The sequence below is a fragment of the Rattus norvegicus genome, chromosome 9 (genome assembly GCF_021556685.1).
Source record: "Rattus norvegicus strain SHRSP/BbbUtx chromosome 9, alternate assembly SHRSP_T2T, whole genome shotgun sequence".
Lineage (NCBI taxonomy): Eukaryota > Metazoa > Chordata > Mammalia > Rodentia > Muridae > Rattus > Rattus norvegicus.
Genome location: NC_141542.1, coordinates 22,185,887 through 22,202,615, shown reverse-complemented (window position 1 = coordinate 22,202,615; position 16,729 = coordinate 22,185,887). Strand labels below are relative to the sequence as shown.

Here is a 16,729-nt window from a genome sequence, read left to right as displayed (position 1 = left end):
AACTTTTTAGAATTTAATGAAAATGAAGATACAACATACTCAAACTTATGGGACACAATGAAAGCTGTGCTAAGAGGAAAACTCATAGCGCTGAGTGCCTGCAGAAAGAAACAGGAAAGAGCATATGTCAGCAGCTTGACAGCACACCTAAAAGCTCTAGAACAAAAAGAAGCAAATACACCCAGGAGGAGTAGAAGGCAGGAAATAATCAAACTCAGGGCTGAAATCAACCAAGTAGAAACAAAAAGGACCATAGAAAGAATCAACAGAACCAAAAGTTGGTTCTTTGAGAAAATCAACAAGATAGATAAACCCTTAGCCAGACTAACGAGAGGACACAGAGAGTGTGTCCAAATTAACAAAATCAGAAATGAAAAGGGAGACATAACTACAGATTCGGAGGAAATTCAAAAAATCATCAGATCTTACTATAAAAACCTATATTCAACAAAATTTGAAATCTTCAGGAAATGGACTATTTCCTAGACAGATACCAGGTATCGAAGTTAAATCAGGAACAGATAAACCAGTTAAACAACCCCATAACTCCTAAGGAAATAGAAGCAGTCATTAAAGGTCTCCCAACCAAAAAGAGCCCAGGTCCAGACGGGTTTAGTGCAGAATTCTATCAAACCTTCATAGAAGACCTCATACCAATATTATCCAAACTATTCCACAAAATTGAAACAGATGGAGCCCTACCGAATTCCTTCTACGAAGCCACAATTACTCTTATACCTAAACCACACAAAGACACAACAAAGAAAGAGAACTTCAGACCAATTTCCCTTATGAATATTGACGCAAAAATACTCAATAAAATTCTGGCAAACCGAATTCAAGAGCACATCAAAACAATCATCCACCATGATCAAGTAGGCTTCATCCCAGGCATGCAGGGATGGTTTAATATATGGAAAACCATCAACGTGATCCATTATATAAACAAACTGAAAGAACAGAACCACATGATCATTTCATTAGATGCTGAGAAAGCATTTGACAAAATTCAACACCCCTTCATGATAAAAGTCCTGGAAAGAATAGGAATTCAAGGCCCATACCTAAACATAGTAAAAGCCATATACAGCAAACCAGTTGCTAACATTAAACTAAATGGAGAGAAACTTGAAGCAATCCCACTAAAATCAGGGACTAGACAAGGCTGCCCACTCTCTCCCTACTTATTCAATATAGTTCTTGAAGTTCTAGCCAGAGCAATCAGACAACAAAAGGAGATCAAAGGGATACAGATCGGAAAAGAAGAGGTCAAAATATCACTATTTGCAGATGACATGATAGTATATTTAAGTGATCCCAAAAGTTCCACCAGAGAACTACTAAAGCTGATAAACAACTTCAGCAAAGTGGCTGGGTATAAAATTAACTCAAATAAATCAGTTGCCTTCCTCTATACAAAAGAGAAACAAGCCGAGAAAGAAATTAGGGAAACGACACCCTTCATAATAGACCCAAATAATATAAAGTACCTCGGTGTGACTTTAACCAAGCAAGTAAAAGATCTGTACAATAAGAACTTCAAGACACTGAGGAAAGAAATTGAAGAAGACCTCAGAAGATGGAAAGATCTCCCATGCTCATGGATTGGCAGGATTAATATAGTAAAAATGGCCATTTTACCAAAAGCAATCTACAGATTCAATGCAATCCCCATCAAAATACCAATCCAAATCTTCAAAGAGTTAGACAGAACAATTTGCAAATTCATGTGGAATAACAAAAAACCCAGGATAGCTAAAGCTATCCTCAACAATAAAAGGACTTCAGGGGGAATCACTATCCCTGAACTCAAGCAGTATTACAGAGCAATAGTGATAAAAACTGCATGGTATTGGTACAGAGACAGACAGATAGACCAATGGAATAGAATTGAAGACCCAGAAATGAACCCACACACCTATGGTCACTTGATTTTTGACAAAGGAGCCAAAACCATCCAATGGAAAAAAGATAGCATTTTCAGCAAATGGTGCTGGTTCAACTGGAGGGCAACATGTAGAAGAATGCAGATCGATCCATGCTTATCACCCTGTACAAAGCTTAAGTCCAAGTGGATCAAGGACCTCCACATCAAACCAGACACACTCAAACTAAGAGAAGAAAAACTAGGGAAGAATCTGGAACACATGGGCACTGGAAAAAATTGTCTGAACAAAACACCAATGGCTTATGCTCTAAGATCAAGAATGGACAAATGGGATCTCATAAAACTGCAAAGCTTCTGTAAGGCAAAGGACACTGTGGTTAGGACAAAACGGCAACCAACAGGTTGGGAAAAGATCTTTACCAATCCTACAACAGATAGAGGCCTTATATCCAAAATATACAAAGAACTCAAGAAGTTAGACCGCAGGGAAACAAATAACCCTATTAAAAAATGAGGTTCAGAGCTAAACAAAGAATTCACAGCTGAGGAATGCCGAATGGCTGAGAAACACCTAAAGAAATGTTCAACATCTTTAGTCATAAGGGAAATGCAAATCAAAACAACCCTGAGATTTCACCTCACACCAGTGCGATTGGCTAAGATCAAAAACTCAGGTGACAGCAGATGCTGGCGAGGATGTGGAGAAAGAGGAACACTCCTCCATTGTTGGTGGGATTGCAGACTGGTAAAACCATTCTGGAAATCAGTCTGGAGGTTCCTCAGAAAATTGGACATTGAACTGCCTGAGGATCCAGCTATACCTCTCTTGGGCATATACCCAAAAGATGCCTCAACATACAAAAGAGACACGTGCTCCACTATGTTCATCGCAGCCTTATTTATAATAGCCAGAAAATGGAAAGAACCCAGATGCCCTTCAACAGAGGAATGGATACAGAAAATGTGGTACATCTACACAATGGAATATTACTCAGCTATCAAAAACAACGAGTTTATGAAATTCGTAGGCAAATGGTTGGAACTGGAAAATATCATCCTGAGTGAGCTAACCCAATCACAGAAAGACATTCATGGTATGCACTCATTGATAAGTGGCTATTAGCCCAAATGCTTGAATTACCCTAGATCCCTAGAACAAACGAAACTCAAGACGGATGATCAAAATGTGAATGCTTCACTCCTTCTTTAAATGAGGAAAAAGAATACCCTTGGCAGGGAAGGGAGAGGCAAAGATTAAAACAGAGACTGAAGGAACACCCATTCAGAGCCTGCCCCACATGTGGCCCATACATATACAGCCACCCAATTAGACAAGATGGATGAAGCAAAGAAGTGCAGACCGACAGGAGCCGGATGTAGATCGCTCCTGAGAGACACAGCCAGAATACAGCAAATATGGAGGCGAATGCCAGCAGCAAACCACTGAACTGAGAATAGGTCCCCTATTGAAGGAATCAGAGAAAGAACTGGAAGAGCTTGAAGGGGCTCGAGACCCCAAAAGTACAACAATGCCAAGCAACCAGAGCTTCCAGGGACTAAGCCACTACCTAAAGACTATACATGGACTGACCCTGGACTCTGACCCCATAGGTAGCAATGAATATCCTAGTAAGAGCACCAGTGGAAGGGGAAGCCCTGGGTCCTGCTAAGACTGAACCCCCAGTGAACTAGTCTATGGGGGGTGGGCGGCAATGGGGGGAGGGTTGGGAAGGGAACACCCATAAGGAAGGGGAAGGGGGAGGGGGATGTTTGCCCGCAAACCGGGAAAGGGAATAACACTCGAAATGTATATAAGAAATACTCAAGTTAATAAAAAAAAAAAGGGAAAAAAAAAAGAATCGACAAATGGGGGAACCTCATAAAACTGACAAGCTTCTGTAAGGCAAAGGACAGTGTCATTAGGACAAAAAGGCAACCAACAGATTGGGAAAAAATCTTTACCAATCCTGCTTCTGATAGAGGGTAATATCCAAAGTATACACAAAACACAAGAAGTTAGAGTACAGAGAGCCAAACAACCCTGTTAATAAATGGGGTTCAGAGCTGAAGAAAACATTCTCAGCTGAGGAATATCGAATACCTGAAAAGCACATAAAGAAATGCTCAACATCCTTAGTCATCAGGGAAATGGAAATCAAAACAAAGCTGAGAATCCACCTCACACCAGTCAGGATGTCTAAGATCAAAAACTCAGGTGACAACAGATGCTGGTGAGGATGTGGAGAAAGAGGAACACTCCTCCATTGTTGCTGGGATGGCAAACTGGTACAAGCACTCTGGAAATCAGTCTGAAGGTTCCTCAGAAAATTGGACATTCCACTACCTGAGCACACAGCTATACCTGTCCTGGGCATATACCCAAAACATACTCCAACATAAAACAAACACACATGTTGCACTAAGTTTATAGCAGCCTTATTCATAATAGCCAGAAGCTGGCATGAACCCAGATGCCCTTCAACAGAGGAATTGATTCAAAAAATGTGGTACATCTACACAATGGAGTACCACTCAACTATCAAAAACAATGACTACGTTCAATTCATAGGCAAATGGAAAGAACTAGAAAATATCATCCACAATGAGGTAATCAAATCACAGAAAAACACACTTGGTATGCTGTTGGGAGCGATGGCCTTGAAGCCCTCCATTATTGATGTTATTATTATGGTTAGCATTAAGTATGACTGGGTTCATGGAAAATCCCCAGCCAGCTGCAGAAGACTAACACAAATGTGGTGGTCAAGATGAATAATCATATGATAATGTGTGACGTTAAGATACCCAATGTCATGACCTGTAACCTTTCTGAAAAACCAACATCCTGCTAACTAATAGATGTGACAAACCTGTGACCTTTCTGACAACCTGTCAACATCAGCCGATTCCCTGACCACATGAATATTGTGTCCTTGGCGTGGGTAAATGTTTCTTACTTCTCTCCTTTCTCTGTTACCCTTTTTATGGTACAAATTCAGCCTTGGGGAAAAATAAAACTGTCGCCTTGATCAGACTCTTGTCTTGGAGTCCTTCGTCACGTCTCTTGTCCCCCATTCTCTTCCAGATTCTCAGCACCCCTCATTGACAGTATGCACTCATTGATACGTGGATATTGACCAAAACTTCGATTTACCCAAGATGCAATCTACAGATCTCAGGAAACTCAAGACGAAGGATGACCAAAGTGCAGATGTTCCCACTCCTTCTTAAAATGGGGAACAAAAATATCCATAGGAGGGGATATGGAGGCCAAATCTAAAGCAGAGACTGGAGGAACAGCCATTCAGAGTCTGCCCCACATGTGGCCCATATATATACAGCCACCAAAACTAGGTAAGATTGATGAAGCTAAAAAGTGCTTACTGAAAGGGACAGAATATGCATCTCCCCTGAGAGACACATCCAGGGCATGTCAAATAAAGAGGTCAGTGCTGGCAGTAAACTACTGAACTGAGAACAGGACACCCTTTATGGGAATTAGAAGAAGGATTCAAAGAGCTGAAGGGCTTGCAACCCCATAAGAACAGCAATGCCAACCAAATAAACCACTAGCAAAAGACTATACATGGACTGACCCAGGGGTCCAACTGCATATGTAGGAGAGAATATCCTTGTTGGGGCACCTGTGGAAGGGGAAGCCCTTGTTCTTAACAAGGTTGGACCCTGAGTGCGGGGGAATGTCCAGGAAGGGGTTTCTAAGTGGCATGGATTGGGGGACCATACATATGGGAGAGGGAAAGGCAGGGGAGCTTATGGACCAAAAGCTGGGAAAGGGAATAACGTTTGAATAAAACATATATATCTATTAAAAAAACTGAAATTTAAAAAAATGATACTAATACCAAAAAATAATTAAAAAAATGTGAATAAGAAAGAAATTTTAGGTTTTGGAAAAAGATGAATGCCAGGTATTTGAAAAACTGTATGACCATGGTAAACACTTTAATATACGTGAGAAATTATTTACATGTTAATGAACTGCATCTTTTTTTTAAATAGTGAATGGAAATACAGTCCCTTCCTGGCTGTGAGGCTAGGTATCCAGATGTAGTGGAATTCATTATTTGTTGAGTCCTGAATCTTTGAGTCTGCTTCTAACTCAGCTGATGCCAAGGAAACTAGGCCAAGGTGATATCTAAGCCATTGACCAAACTATCTGGACTAACAATCACAGGTGAAATTCCACCTTGTAAATGGAGGAGAGGAATAAAAGATACCTTTAAGGATTTAAAAAAGATGAAATGTACCCAAAAAAATCCAATAAAAAAGTTTAAAATAAAAATAACTTAGGAAATACAAAATACTGGGGTGCCATTCCACAATCATGATGTGTTTCTTCTTTGATAGCTTACAGGTTAATTTACTTCTCTATAACTGTTTTCTCATTTCAAAGTACGTAATGGCATCATCTGTGGAGTGGATGGTAAGAACAAAAGCTTTGCCGAAAATGAATAATCAATCCCTCCCGAGCATGTGCTTAACATTCTAAGCACAGGGAAATTTCCTGAGGGTATTAAAAAACAAAATCCAAACATAAAACAGGAACAACAACGATGTAAAAACATTCTGCACGCTGGGTATGAAGGCATGTTGCAACTTTAATCAGCTTTGTAGGTATTTCTAATAAACACACAAAGAAACAAAAATCCTATCACAGTCCTAGCAGTTGCATCCAACAAAGAGAGAGCTGTGAGGTAGTGTGTGCTGCTTCTTTCCCCAGATACCCCTGGGCCTCAGGCCTGCACCCAGTGAGCTGGACCAAGAGAAGCCAGGTTGAAATTCCTGCTGCCATGGTAGGATTCTGCAGGAACATTTCCCTTTGACAACAAGGAACCTGTGTGGAGGAGACCTCTTGGTGAGTCCTCAAGGACTCTACGTGTCATATTCTACAGGGAGGTGCCCTGTCAGGTCTTTGGCAAGGCCAGCCAGTTGTATGGGGAAGTCTCTGGTCCTGTGGCAGAGGGCAAGGAATGGCAGAAAGAATGGCAGCTCCACTGAGAGCAAAGGATAACCCTTCTAGGCCTATGACCTCCTAATTAATTTATCTTTTCACCTGATGCCCTATTCACATTTTCTTACTATCATACAACTGTGATCTTGATGAGCAGCTGGGCTCTTGTTTTCTTAATCAGTTCTTTGCTGTCACAGACGTTTTTAACTTACTCCAGCCCATGAGACTTATTCATACCTTCTGTATGCAGTAGGACCCTTGGTGGGACTGTCATCTCAAAAATAGAAAGTTCCGTAATCCAAAAGATTGGACTCCAGTTTACCTCAGGCCAGGAAAGAAGTCAGCCACCATTAGTAAAAGAGCAAGGGAAAAATTACATAGGAAAAACAAGTGGCTTAATCAGAAGAAAAGATCCTCAACTTCTAAGGCCCGCACATCTGCACCCCTCTCTTCTGAGCTTTGTATAGTGATGTTGTATAACTCCAGATTGTAGTAAAAGGCAGAGTTTTTCCCAGAAAGGTCAGACATGATTTTCACTCTTACATCTCTGAGGTGGGGTGGCATTATAGCACACATTCATGTTGAATTATTATAACACCTATGATAAGAAGACAGAATCCATATATCACAATGCCAAATAGACTCCCTCCTGAATGTATGGACCCATTAAAATTGAGGTTCAACCTGAATTCAGGCCATTCCACTCCCTTTCCATCCTCCTGATTCTTATGTTTGCTACAAGTAAAAGATCATGGTGTAGTCCCCAATATTCTCATGCCTAGACTTGTCTATTCACGAAGAATGATATTGGAGAAGTGAAGGTTATATAGTTACAATGCAGTAACACAAGGTCCAGGTTGACATTTGCTCACTGATGTCCAATTTAATTGTCTTGTTATATTTGAGAAAGGGAGGATGTCCTACATAATATATAAAACGGACAGAAATTTATTATTTTATATATGCCCTGTAGTTGATCCCTATGTTCCCAAGTAAAAGGAGTTTTTATTGCAAAAAAATAGGATTATAGACCATTGATTTTGTGAAATACATGGATATGTAAATGGAAACAATGTCAGCTGTCAAGGACTGCACAGTAAGCAAATATTTCCAGGTTTTATACACTCAGAGGTCTAGAAGAAACATATTGGCCTCCAGAAAAAGGGAAAAGCTCAGGAATCGAAATGTATGTTACATGCATTGTCTCGAGTAGTAGATTTACTTTTAAGAAAAGTCTCCCTCCTCCTTGGTCCCTAGAGATTTGGGTGCTAAGAAAAATCTGTTCTCCAAGTCAGGGTTGTAAGCAACCTTCCCCAGCAAAAGCATTGTTGACTTCTAATGAAGCAGAGAGACATATCTAGCTTTGAAATAGAGGTTGCCAAATGGTATTCCCAGTGACACATGGGAGACTGGACGAAAGGGTCCCCACAGAAATTCATCAGTGTGGGGAGAGCTGGTTAGTAGGTAGGCCATAGAACTTTCCAGTGACATCAACAGCAAGCCGTTCACTGGATACTCTATTGTATCTAAGAGCTCCCTAGAATCTTCTGTGATCTCACCAGTGTTGTGGTGACACCAACTGTCTTTGGGATATTACTTCAGTTCCCTTTGGGTTCACAAGCAGGCATGTTTCACCAGCTGCTCAGGCTATTTCGGAAGGAAAGTGTTGATCAAGGAGAGACCGCACCAGGTCAAAGGGAAGCTGACCCCCTCTCTAGTGAAACAGGAAGGAGGAAATCATTCTGGGGAAGGCTTGGTGAGTCGTGGGCAGAGTTGGGGAACATCCTCAAGGAGGTAGGTTTGAGATGTGCCTTCTAAGACTAGGCCTTACAAGCAGGAGCCTTGGGATTTTTCAAAAACAAACCAAGAGTCAGGAGTTCCTGATCTTTAATTTGAGAGAAAGCCATAAAGTTGTAAGACTTCAGTGTCTTTTCTTGAAGCTTTTTAACTGTGAGTGTCAATGATTGGCAGGAGGAGGCACTGTGAGATTAACAATGTGACCATCCATGGTTGGGAGTTGAAGCACTTCATCCTCTAGATTACTGTAGGTTACATAAGTCTCTGATGGCGAGAACAAAGAAGGATGCACCCCTAGTCGTGAATTGAGTTCTCAGACACTTTGGGCTGGAATACACATGATTAGAGCTTGATGGTGCTAAGCATTATGAAGTCATTATGAACTCTAGGATTATCTGCACCACATCTGATATAACAATGTCGCAGATGTTTATGTCTCAGTCAGATTGTAACTTTCAGTGCGGGAGGTTGTGTAATAGTGTGGCACGTGTATGGCATTAGAGGTTGGGAAGAGGGACATAGCTTAAGAATCAACCTTTAAGAAAGCATTTCTGCTCTTTCAGGGATTCACCCAGTCTCTACCATTTCCCCTTCCTCAACCTCCTTTTCTGATTCAGAATGATCTATTCTGCCCATTGGTTCAAATATGCAAATTCACTTGGGTTTATCTGTCTACAGGTTTTGGTAGGAAGGCGTCATCCCAAATTGTCATCAGTAAGCAAGAGGAGTGTCTAAAGGAACTGGAGGAACTCAAATTTGAAATCCAGAAGTGTCAATTCGAGAGGGATGAACTTTATCAAAATCTGGATCTTTATATCTATGATGAGTGGGACCACAGGTAGTCATTATGCCCAGTAACCTATTCACTGTCTTGTGCTCTCTCTCTGCTACCTCAAAATTTACTCATAGCACGAGAGAGTTTCACCTCTCATCCTGGATTTTAAGGAGCTTTGGCAGGCATTTGCTTGTGAGATAAGCTAGGTGCTGTGTGTTTAGGGTCAACCTGTTTTGTACTTGACCCTGAGCCTCTTGGATTAGCATTGGTTCTGTCAACAGCTAGAAGGACCTGGTCACACTTGCTGCAACTGTGTGTGTGAATGAAATGCCTGCACGTCATCACTCTTTCCTCTGAATTTGTTCATTATACACTGATTCTATGGCACCTCCATGCATGTAGTTGGCATTCTACATGTGTTTGGATATGGGTTGGTATGTATATATGTGGAAGTATATGTGGTGTTTTACTCAGGATCAGGACGTCTGGGACCTTTGATGGGGTCTGAGGATTTGTTTGATCAACAGTTTGCAGGTCATGATAGTGATGAGTACGTGGAGGCCCACACTGATCAAAAGAGCACTTTGCTCCTTCTGTATACCTTGGTGGCACCCAGGACTCTCCTGAGGGGAGGAGGTGCTATAAATCCTCTTCCCTGTCAAACTTAGTTATGCCCTCTGGGAATTCATGTAATAATAGAAACCAAGGATTGAGTATACCTGCTTTCAAAACAAGAGAAATGTCATCACAGCTTTCTCTTGGGCCCAAAGCTGTGGCACAGACTGGAGGAATCTTCTTCCTGAACTAGTCAATTCCATCATGCTCACCTGGCCAGCTCTTGAAGGTCAGGTCCCTCCAACTGGTACCGTGGCTCTGTTGTCCTGTGCCCAGGATAATAAACTTAACCAGTACAAATACTTTGAAGGAGCAAGTATGTGGTACATACTGAGTTTGAGTAATAGAACAGTCTGATTTTACCTAATTTGTTTCACCTGCTTTGATCTTTATTTTTTATTTTTTTAACTATCCAGGGATTGTTTATTGTGACCTAGAAATGGTCACTGTGGTCTTGACAGTTGTTATTCCCAAACAGCCAGCTCTCAGGCTCTGCCCCCTCCTATATATTGAGTCTTTGCAGAACCATATCTCTCAGGATTCCAAGGAGTCCTTATTTCAAAACAAATGTTTGCTTATTTACATAGAAATATTTTCTGTGGATTGAGTCTCACTGTTGGGTTTTGGTCTGGTTTTTGACTTTGCCATTTTCTTCCCTTCCACCATTCCTTGAATTTGAAATTTTTTATTATATATTTTTATTTACCTTTCACCTAATTCTGAAATCGTGACTTCAAAACATTATTTGTTCCTTTGGCCATGACCTAACCCAGGCTGCATGTCGAATTGCCAGTACTTCAATCCGAACATGAGATGAGAATGATGGCTATGCAAATGATGACCAACTCAATAAGTGATGCCATGGAGAGGTACAAGGAGCTCATACAAGTGAACAGTTCTTACCGGTGAGTCGCTGACAGAGATGAGAACCCAGCACTAGGCAGGAAATGCTTCTGTCCTGTATGACTTTGAACAAAATCAGGGCTCTGGTTCCATGGTGTCTGACTCTTAACAAGAAGCCTGCCTCCTGGCAAGGGTCTTAGATTTGTAGCTCTTGGACTCAGTTGTCCTACATGTGAAGGGTGTAGAAGACCCTCCAATTGTTATTTTCCCCATTAAGGATCCTCTAGATAGAAAAGGTTTGCACCATGATGGGAATATCAATCAACTCTGAATCTCTAGGACTCTGACAGGAGATTTAAAGATCTGTGATCCATGAGAAACACATGGAAAGTCTATATAGCTATTGGGTCTTCTATCCTCCCTCAGAGGGGATGTGACCTCTACTTGCAGATGGTTTCAGCATACTATGGACATATGAGCTCCCTTATGGACCATTTCTTCTACCTTGATTTATATAAACCGTCTTAGTGTCAGGATTTTCAGAAGTACTTTCATTCACAGGTAATGTGTCCTCTGGATTTGACCTCCTCTAATTGGTGCTAACTTGTATACTGTGGCTCTAGTCTAGGGACTTCTGGGGATGAGGACCCTTAAAGGGATGATTGTACTTGCAAGAGTGTCAGGCAAATAGAAGCTGGCAGGCATTTACCATTTTTTGTTTCTGGTTCAGCGTGAGGCACTCCCAGCTCCTGCGTGAACAAGCTCAATTGAGGAACAATATACAGATTTTGCTGAATGAGAAGAGAAAACTGCTGGTGGAGCAGACTGAACTGCCAGCATCCTCTGTGGAGGCAAAGAGGCTCTGTGAAGAGGCCGGAATGAACATCTGTGACCCCAGTGCCAAGCAACAGCAGGTAGGGTTAGGACTCAGGGTCAGGCTGTCCTCATGTCTTACCATAAACATAGACAACCAATGTAGCTGTCTATTGAGGGATCTATGTCCTGACCTAGGTCTCATCCAAGTGTTCATTTATGTGATGGTTTACAAGGCTTTCTGTGGAGATAGCCCCTCTTCAAGAAACTGCGTGTTTGGAAAGCAAATGCTCCTGCTCTTCGAGAATCTGCAGTTTATTAAGGGAGATGGGTTGATCACACATCACAGCACTACATGCCATATGTGTGGAGGGTGCTATGTGGGAGCCCCTCTTTAGACTAGAGCAGGGCTTTGAGGGATGAAGCAAAAGCCCAGAGCCCATTTTCTTTGCAGGGGTCCTGTGAGATTCCAGGAACTAAATAGTTTAGAAGGAGGAGAGCCTGGTGGAAATGCCAAAGAAATGGTTGTCATTGTCATCTTTTGGTGGATTTGTTCTTTCTCCACCATTTTCCCTGTATATCAAGACCATCTCTTCATGCTTCCTAAATCATGGTACCTGACAGTGAAAGAGTAGCAGCATGTCAGTCCTGTTTTGTTCGAGTGTTGCTGGAGAGTTCATATCTTGACGTTATACTCTGTAGATGCTTGGAAAAGCAGGGATGTGGAAAGGTGTTCTCAAAACCTGACAATTGGCATGAGAGATTTGAGACTTCAAGAACAGAGTTATCTACCCCCATTCTCATCAAGAAGAGTGCAATCTAGGCCTTTTTGTTCCTCTCAGGAAAAATGGCTGAGTAGTGATTCTCTCTTAAAATACCTGCTTTGAATAGTCTATATTATGTTGTTCCTCCAGCATGATGGGATCTTCATTGTTTTCTGCCGACTTGCGATTTTTGGTGTGTGTGTGTGTGTGTGTGTGTGTGTGTGTGTGTGTGTGTGTGTGTGTGTCTGTTTGTGCTTGTTTGTGTGTGTGTCTGTATGGGTGTGTGATAGAGTATGTGTGTGTGAGTGTGTGTATGTGTGTGTGAGTGTGTGTATGTGTGTATGTGTGTGTGAGTGTGTGTGAGTGTGTCTGTGAGTGTGTGTTAGGGTGTGTATATGTGACTCTGTGTGTGTGTGAGTGTGTGTATGTGTGTGTGTGTGTGTGTGTGTCTGTTTGTGTGTACCAGCTGTGGCTCAGCATGTTTATGCTCATGTTGTGGGTTTAATTCTGGATGATTTTCCAAGTGTTTCTAGTATGGGTTCTGTCTACGGCCATACCACCCTGAACGCACCCGATCTCGTCTGATCTAGTATGGGTTCTTTTGTGTGCGTGTGTGTGTGTGTGTATGTGTGTGTGTATGTATGTGTGTGTGTGTGTGTTTCCCTGTGCATAATTGCACAGGTGAGTCTCTATTGCCCCGTTTCATGAGAAAAACAATCTAAGAGTTCACTTTGCCTTCATGAATATCAAATATAGCACCCCAATCACTTGGAATCTCCACCTAGCTCTGTACAGCAAAAAAACCCAAAACACGTGTAAAGTTAGATTTTCAAGTGATTAGGGAAAAATGACTGGTCTGCATCAAAATCCTTTGGAGCACATCAAAGGAATGGAGTACATGGAGGTAAGGGGGGCTGCTTTATAAAATCCATTGATTTATGATCCTTCTCTGTCCTTTGTGAATGGTGAAAGCCCACTGGAAGGTTGTGTCACTCACTGTGTCTTCTCCAAGGTTGCTTTCCACATTGCCTGCTACCATTTCTTTCCAGCTACCTTGGCACACTACAGTTTCTGCTGGGAGTTTGGCTTGGATTTTATTCATTGAGAATTTGAGTTGCTTGGAGTTGTATCATTATCCAGCAAAAGCCCCATAGCTATGCTGTGGTGCAAGAACAGGGCAGTTTCAGGAGCCCCTTTAGGTGTACAGATAATCTAAAGCGCTCCCCTATGTTATCTGTGTAGCATTCTGCAAGTGCTGTCAATCAACATCATTTTCTCTCAGTTAATTTCAGCCTTAATGGAGTTAGGAGAAATGATGAAATTCAGACGGGTCTGTTAGTGGACAATCAGAAAGGCCTGTGAGAAGCCATGTTCTTTAAGTGGAACAGAAGTCTTAGTTGACCCAGAGATCCCAGAGAAAAGAATAGGTGTGCAACTAGAGCACATCTGGGTTGTAGTGGTCCAAGGAGGGAAACTGTATGAGAGGTTGGAGCCTTTCAATGGATTATGACTCAGTGTGAGATAATCCATGTAAGCATTTATTTATTTACTCCAAATATCTGTGACACAATCACATAATAGGTAGAAACATTGTTCATTTGGATCCTGGTTATGGAGATTTCCTATGATTCTGGGGGCATAGCTTTGGGCATGAAGTCACTCAGGGTATGGTAAAGAGAGCTCCTATTAGAAGAAGCTGCACTCTATGGGGAAAGTCTGAAACAGTGAACAAGAACAGGAACACCACCAACCAACATATGATCATGTGCTGGGAAACAAGACTGCTCTACACAGCCTTGGAAACTTGCTAAGCCAGATTGGTAATAGGGAAAGAACCCTGATTCTATGTCGGTTTATGGGAGGACAGCACATCACTGACTGAGCTGTCTATAGGCTATGACCACTATGTTCATAACCCACTCAACATTTGTTTTTAGGCCTGCAGAGTATCCTGGGGATTCATTATATTAAGCATTAAAAGGGAAAGTAAACACTGCAATGTACTATGTTTATATTGTGTAAACACAAATGGCTTGTGTGTTTGCGAGTTAGTATTAGTGTGTCTGTGTGTCTGTGTGTGTGTTTGTGTGTGCACACATGCATGCATGCTTCCATTGACAGTACACTCATCTGATGACCAGAATAAGGAAGGATTAGAGGAAAGAATGCAGGGCATTCTGAAGCAGAAAGAACCGATCAACCAGGAAAGTGGCTTGGGAGGAACATTGTAGAAGCATTCTGATATTTTTGAGATCAGGCAGGAACACAGACTGGCAGAAGCCAATTGGATTTCCTGTCCCTATATAACTATCCTTTTTGGATGGCTGATCACTGACAAGGTTTTCACCTTCAGTCACCTAAAGAACTACCCAGAGTATTGTTCTGGTACAGTTTATGTCAATTTTGTCCATGACAGGATATGTATAATCCTCAGGATTTCTTTGTATTTTGTACTTCTTTCTTCCTGTTAACTCTCTGATAAGATCTGAGAACATTTTCTCTTCTGTCGTCTCACAAATTGCATTACAATAAGCATAGTCTTACAGGGGTGCTGTTATGTATCTCCATCACCATAAACTTTACTGTTCCTTGTGTATGCTGTGAGGATTTGCTGTGAGCACATTCTCAGTGATTACAGGATCTGTTCAGTGAGAATGGATTTGAAGTGAGATGGCTTCTCTGTGTATTTGCAGATTCAGTGGTTACAAATTGAACCTACGCAGGTTCCTTCAGTGCTAACATAATCAGAACTTTCACCACATTTCTGGACATATTCTCCAGAAGGAATCCACATGGTATTCTAGGTTGCTCATACCATTCTTGAACTCAGATTAAGACCCAGCTACAATGTTATTATTCAATATAATAAACCTGGACCAGTGACAAAATATGCTCATTTTTCTCTTAACCCCAGTACAGTGCATATTCCACAGTTCAAATTCTAGCAGTTTGAAAAGCTGAGATATAAAGCTGAGGTACTCTATGACACTTGGGGATGCAGGGACTGACCTCAGCTGACAGGTCATGCTGGATTGTCCAACTGAACAGAGCTGATGTAAGAGGGAGAGCTGAATTGACAACCACTCACTAAACCTTTATTCCCTTGCTCTGCTAGGTCTGAAGTTCTCCAGCAGAAACTCGAACATGACACAGACCAGGACAAGATCTCTCTTGGAGAGAAGAGCTACAGGAGGAGAACTAAGTGTGCACAGCAAATACACCACTATTGTATCTCATCTGTAATGTCCATCACAATTGTGGACTGCATTTTCCTCCTTTAGTTTAACTTCTTTGGATTGAATAGGCCTTACTTTCACCTCAGCTCTCTCCAGCAAGTGTATACTTTTGGAGGAAGTCAGAGAAGTGTTGATGCACATCAATCAAGAGCTGCTGGTCATCCAGAAAGACTGTGCACGTGAAAATTTGTACTTGTCCTGATGGGTCATCCAGAAGAGTTTCATGGAGATCAGTTCACAACATAGGACAGACTATGAAACAAAGTCTGTAATATCATTTATACTCAGTATTGATAGGCTTTTTCCTTAATACCCCCACTCCAACAAAACAGACCTACTTCCACTTCTCTTGAAAATATTATTACCATCAGTAACTGCTTGTCTACTATGTTTCCAAGGCAAGCCACAGGCTATAAGCCAATTCTGCAAAAGGAGCAGCAAAAGAATGCTTAGCGAAATTCCTCTATTTAAAGTTTGCTAGAGTTTTGATTATTTTGGTTATTTGGTTTTCCTTCTATTCATTTGAAGATTTGTTATTTATGTGTTGTTGTTGTTTTGTTCATTTTGTTTTCTATTTTGATAAGGATATAGACTGTATATATTGACTACCTGCATCTGGTTACTATCAAGTAAATGGGATGTATTCTGGTAAATAAAGGAGTAATCTCAAACTCTTCACTCTTAAGAACCTTCTTTATTGATCACTAATGTCAACATCTGAAGTCCCACAGCTATCAGGGAGGGATCGATCTCTGCATTCTCATGGGCACTGTTCATCAATCTTACTGAGATTCAAAGGCAATTATACAGTCACTGTTCACTGTGTTTCCAACTCTGTGAATTTCCACTTCATCATGCATATCGTACCCACTGTGTATGCTTGCTGTCAAATATATAGTTACCTCTAAGTTATACTCTGTGGATGAGCATGTTGAACAAATTAATGGGATAAACATTAATTTTTCTGTTATATCTCCTAGGACATATAAACATGGTATAAGGGATTTTAAAGCAATCGGAAATCCT

At 41.3% G+C, this 16,729-nt stretch overlaps 1 protein-coding gene across 1 annotated transcript; it reads left to right on the top strand.

Annotated features, from left to right (window-relative positions):
• The first annotated feature begins 8,466 nt into the window (after positions 1-8,466).
• LOC148003495 (disks large homolog 5-like) lies at positions 8,467-16,374 on the top strand. Its single transcript, XM_087569106.1, has 5 exons — positions 8,467-8,616; positions 9,336-9,495; positions 10,821-10,952; positions 11,621-11,804; positions 15,583-16,374. The coding sequence occupies exons 1-5, from the start codon at positions 8,487-8,489 to the stop codon at positions 15,586-15,588; spliced, it is 612 nt and encodes a 203-aa protein (XP_087425232.1). The 5' UTR covers positions 8,467-8,486; the 3' UTR covers positions 15,589-16,374.
• The last annotated feature ends 355 nt before the right edge of the window (positions 16,375-16,729 follow it).

Excerpts from the sequence above, each read along its gene's own strand:
- LOC148003495 (XM_087569106.1), top strand. The coding sequence starts at position 8,487 with ATGTTTCACCAGCTGCTCAGGCTATTTCGGAAGGAAAGTGTTGATCAA. Across the intron at positions 8,617-9,335 it reads ATCATTCTGGGGAAGGCTTG|GTTTTGGTAGGAAGGCGTCA; the intron begins GTGAGTCGTGGG and ends ATCTGTCTACAG. Across the intron at positions 9,496-10,820 it reads TATGATGAGTGGGACCACAG|GCTGCATGTCGAATTGCCAG; the intron begins GTAGTCATTATG and ends GACCTAACCCAG.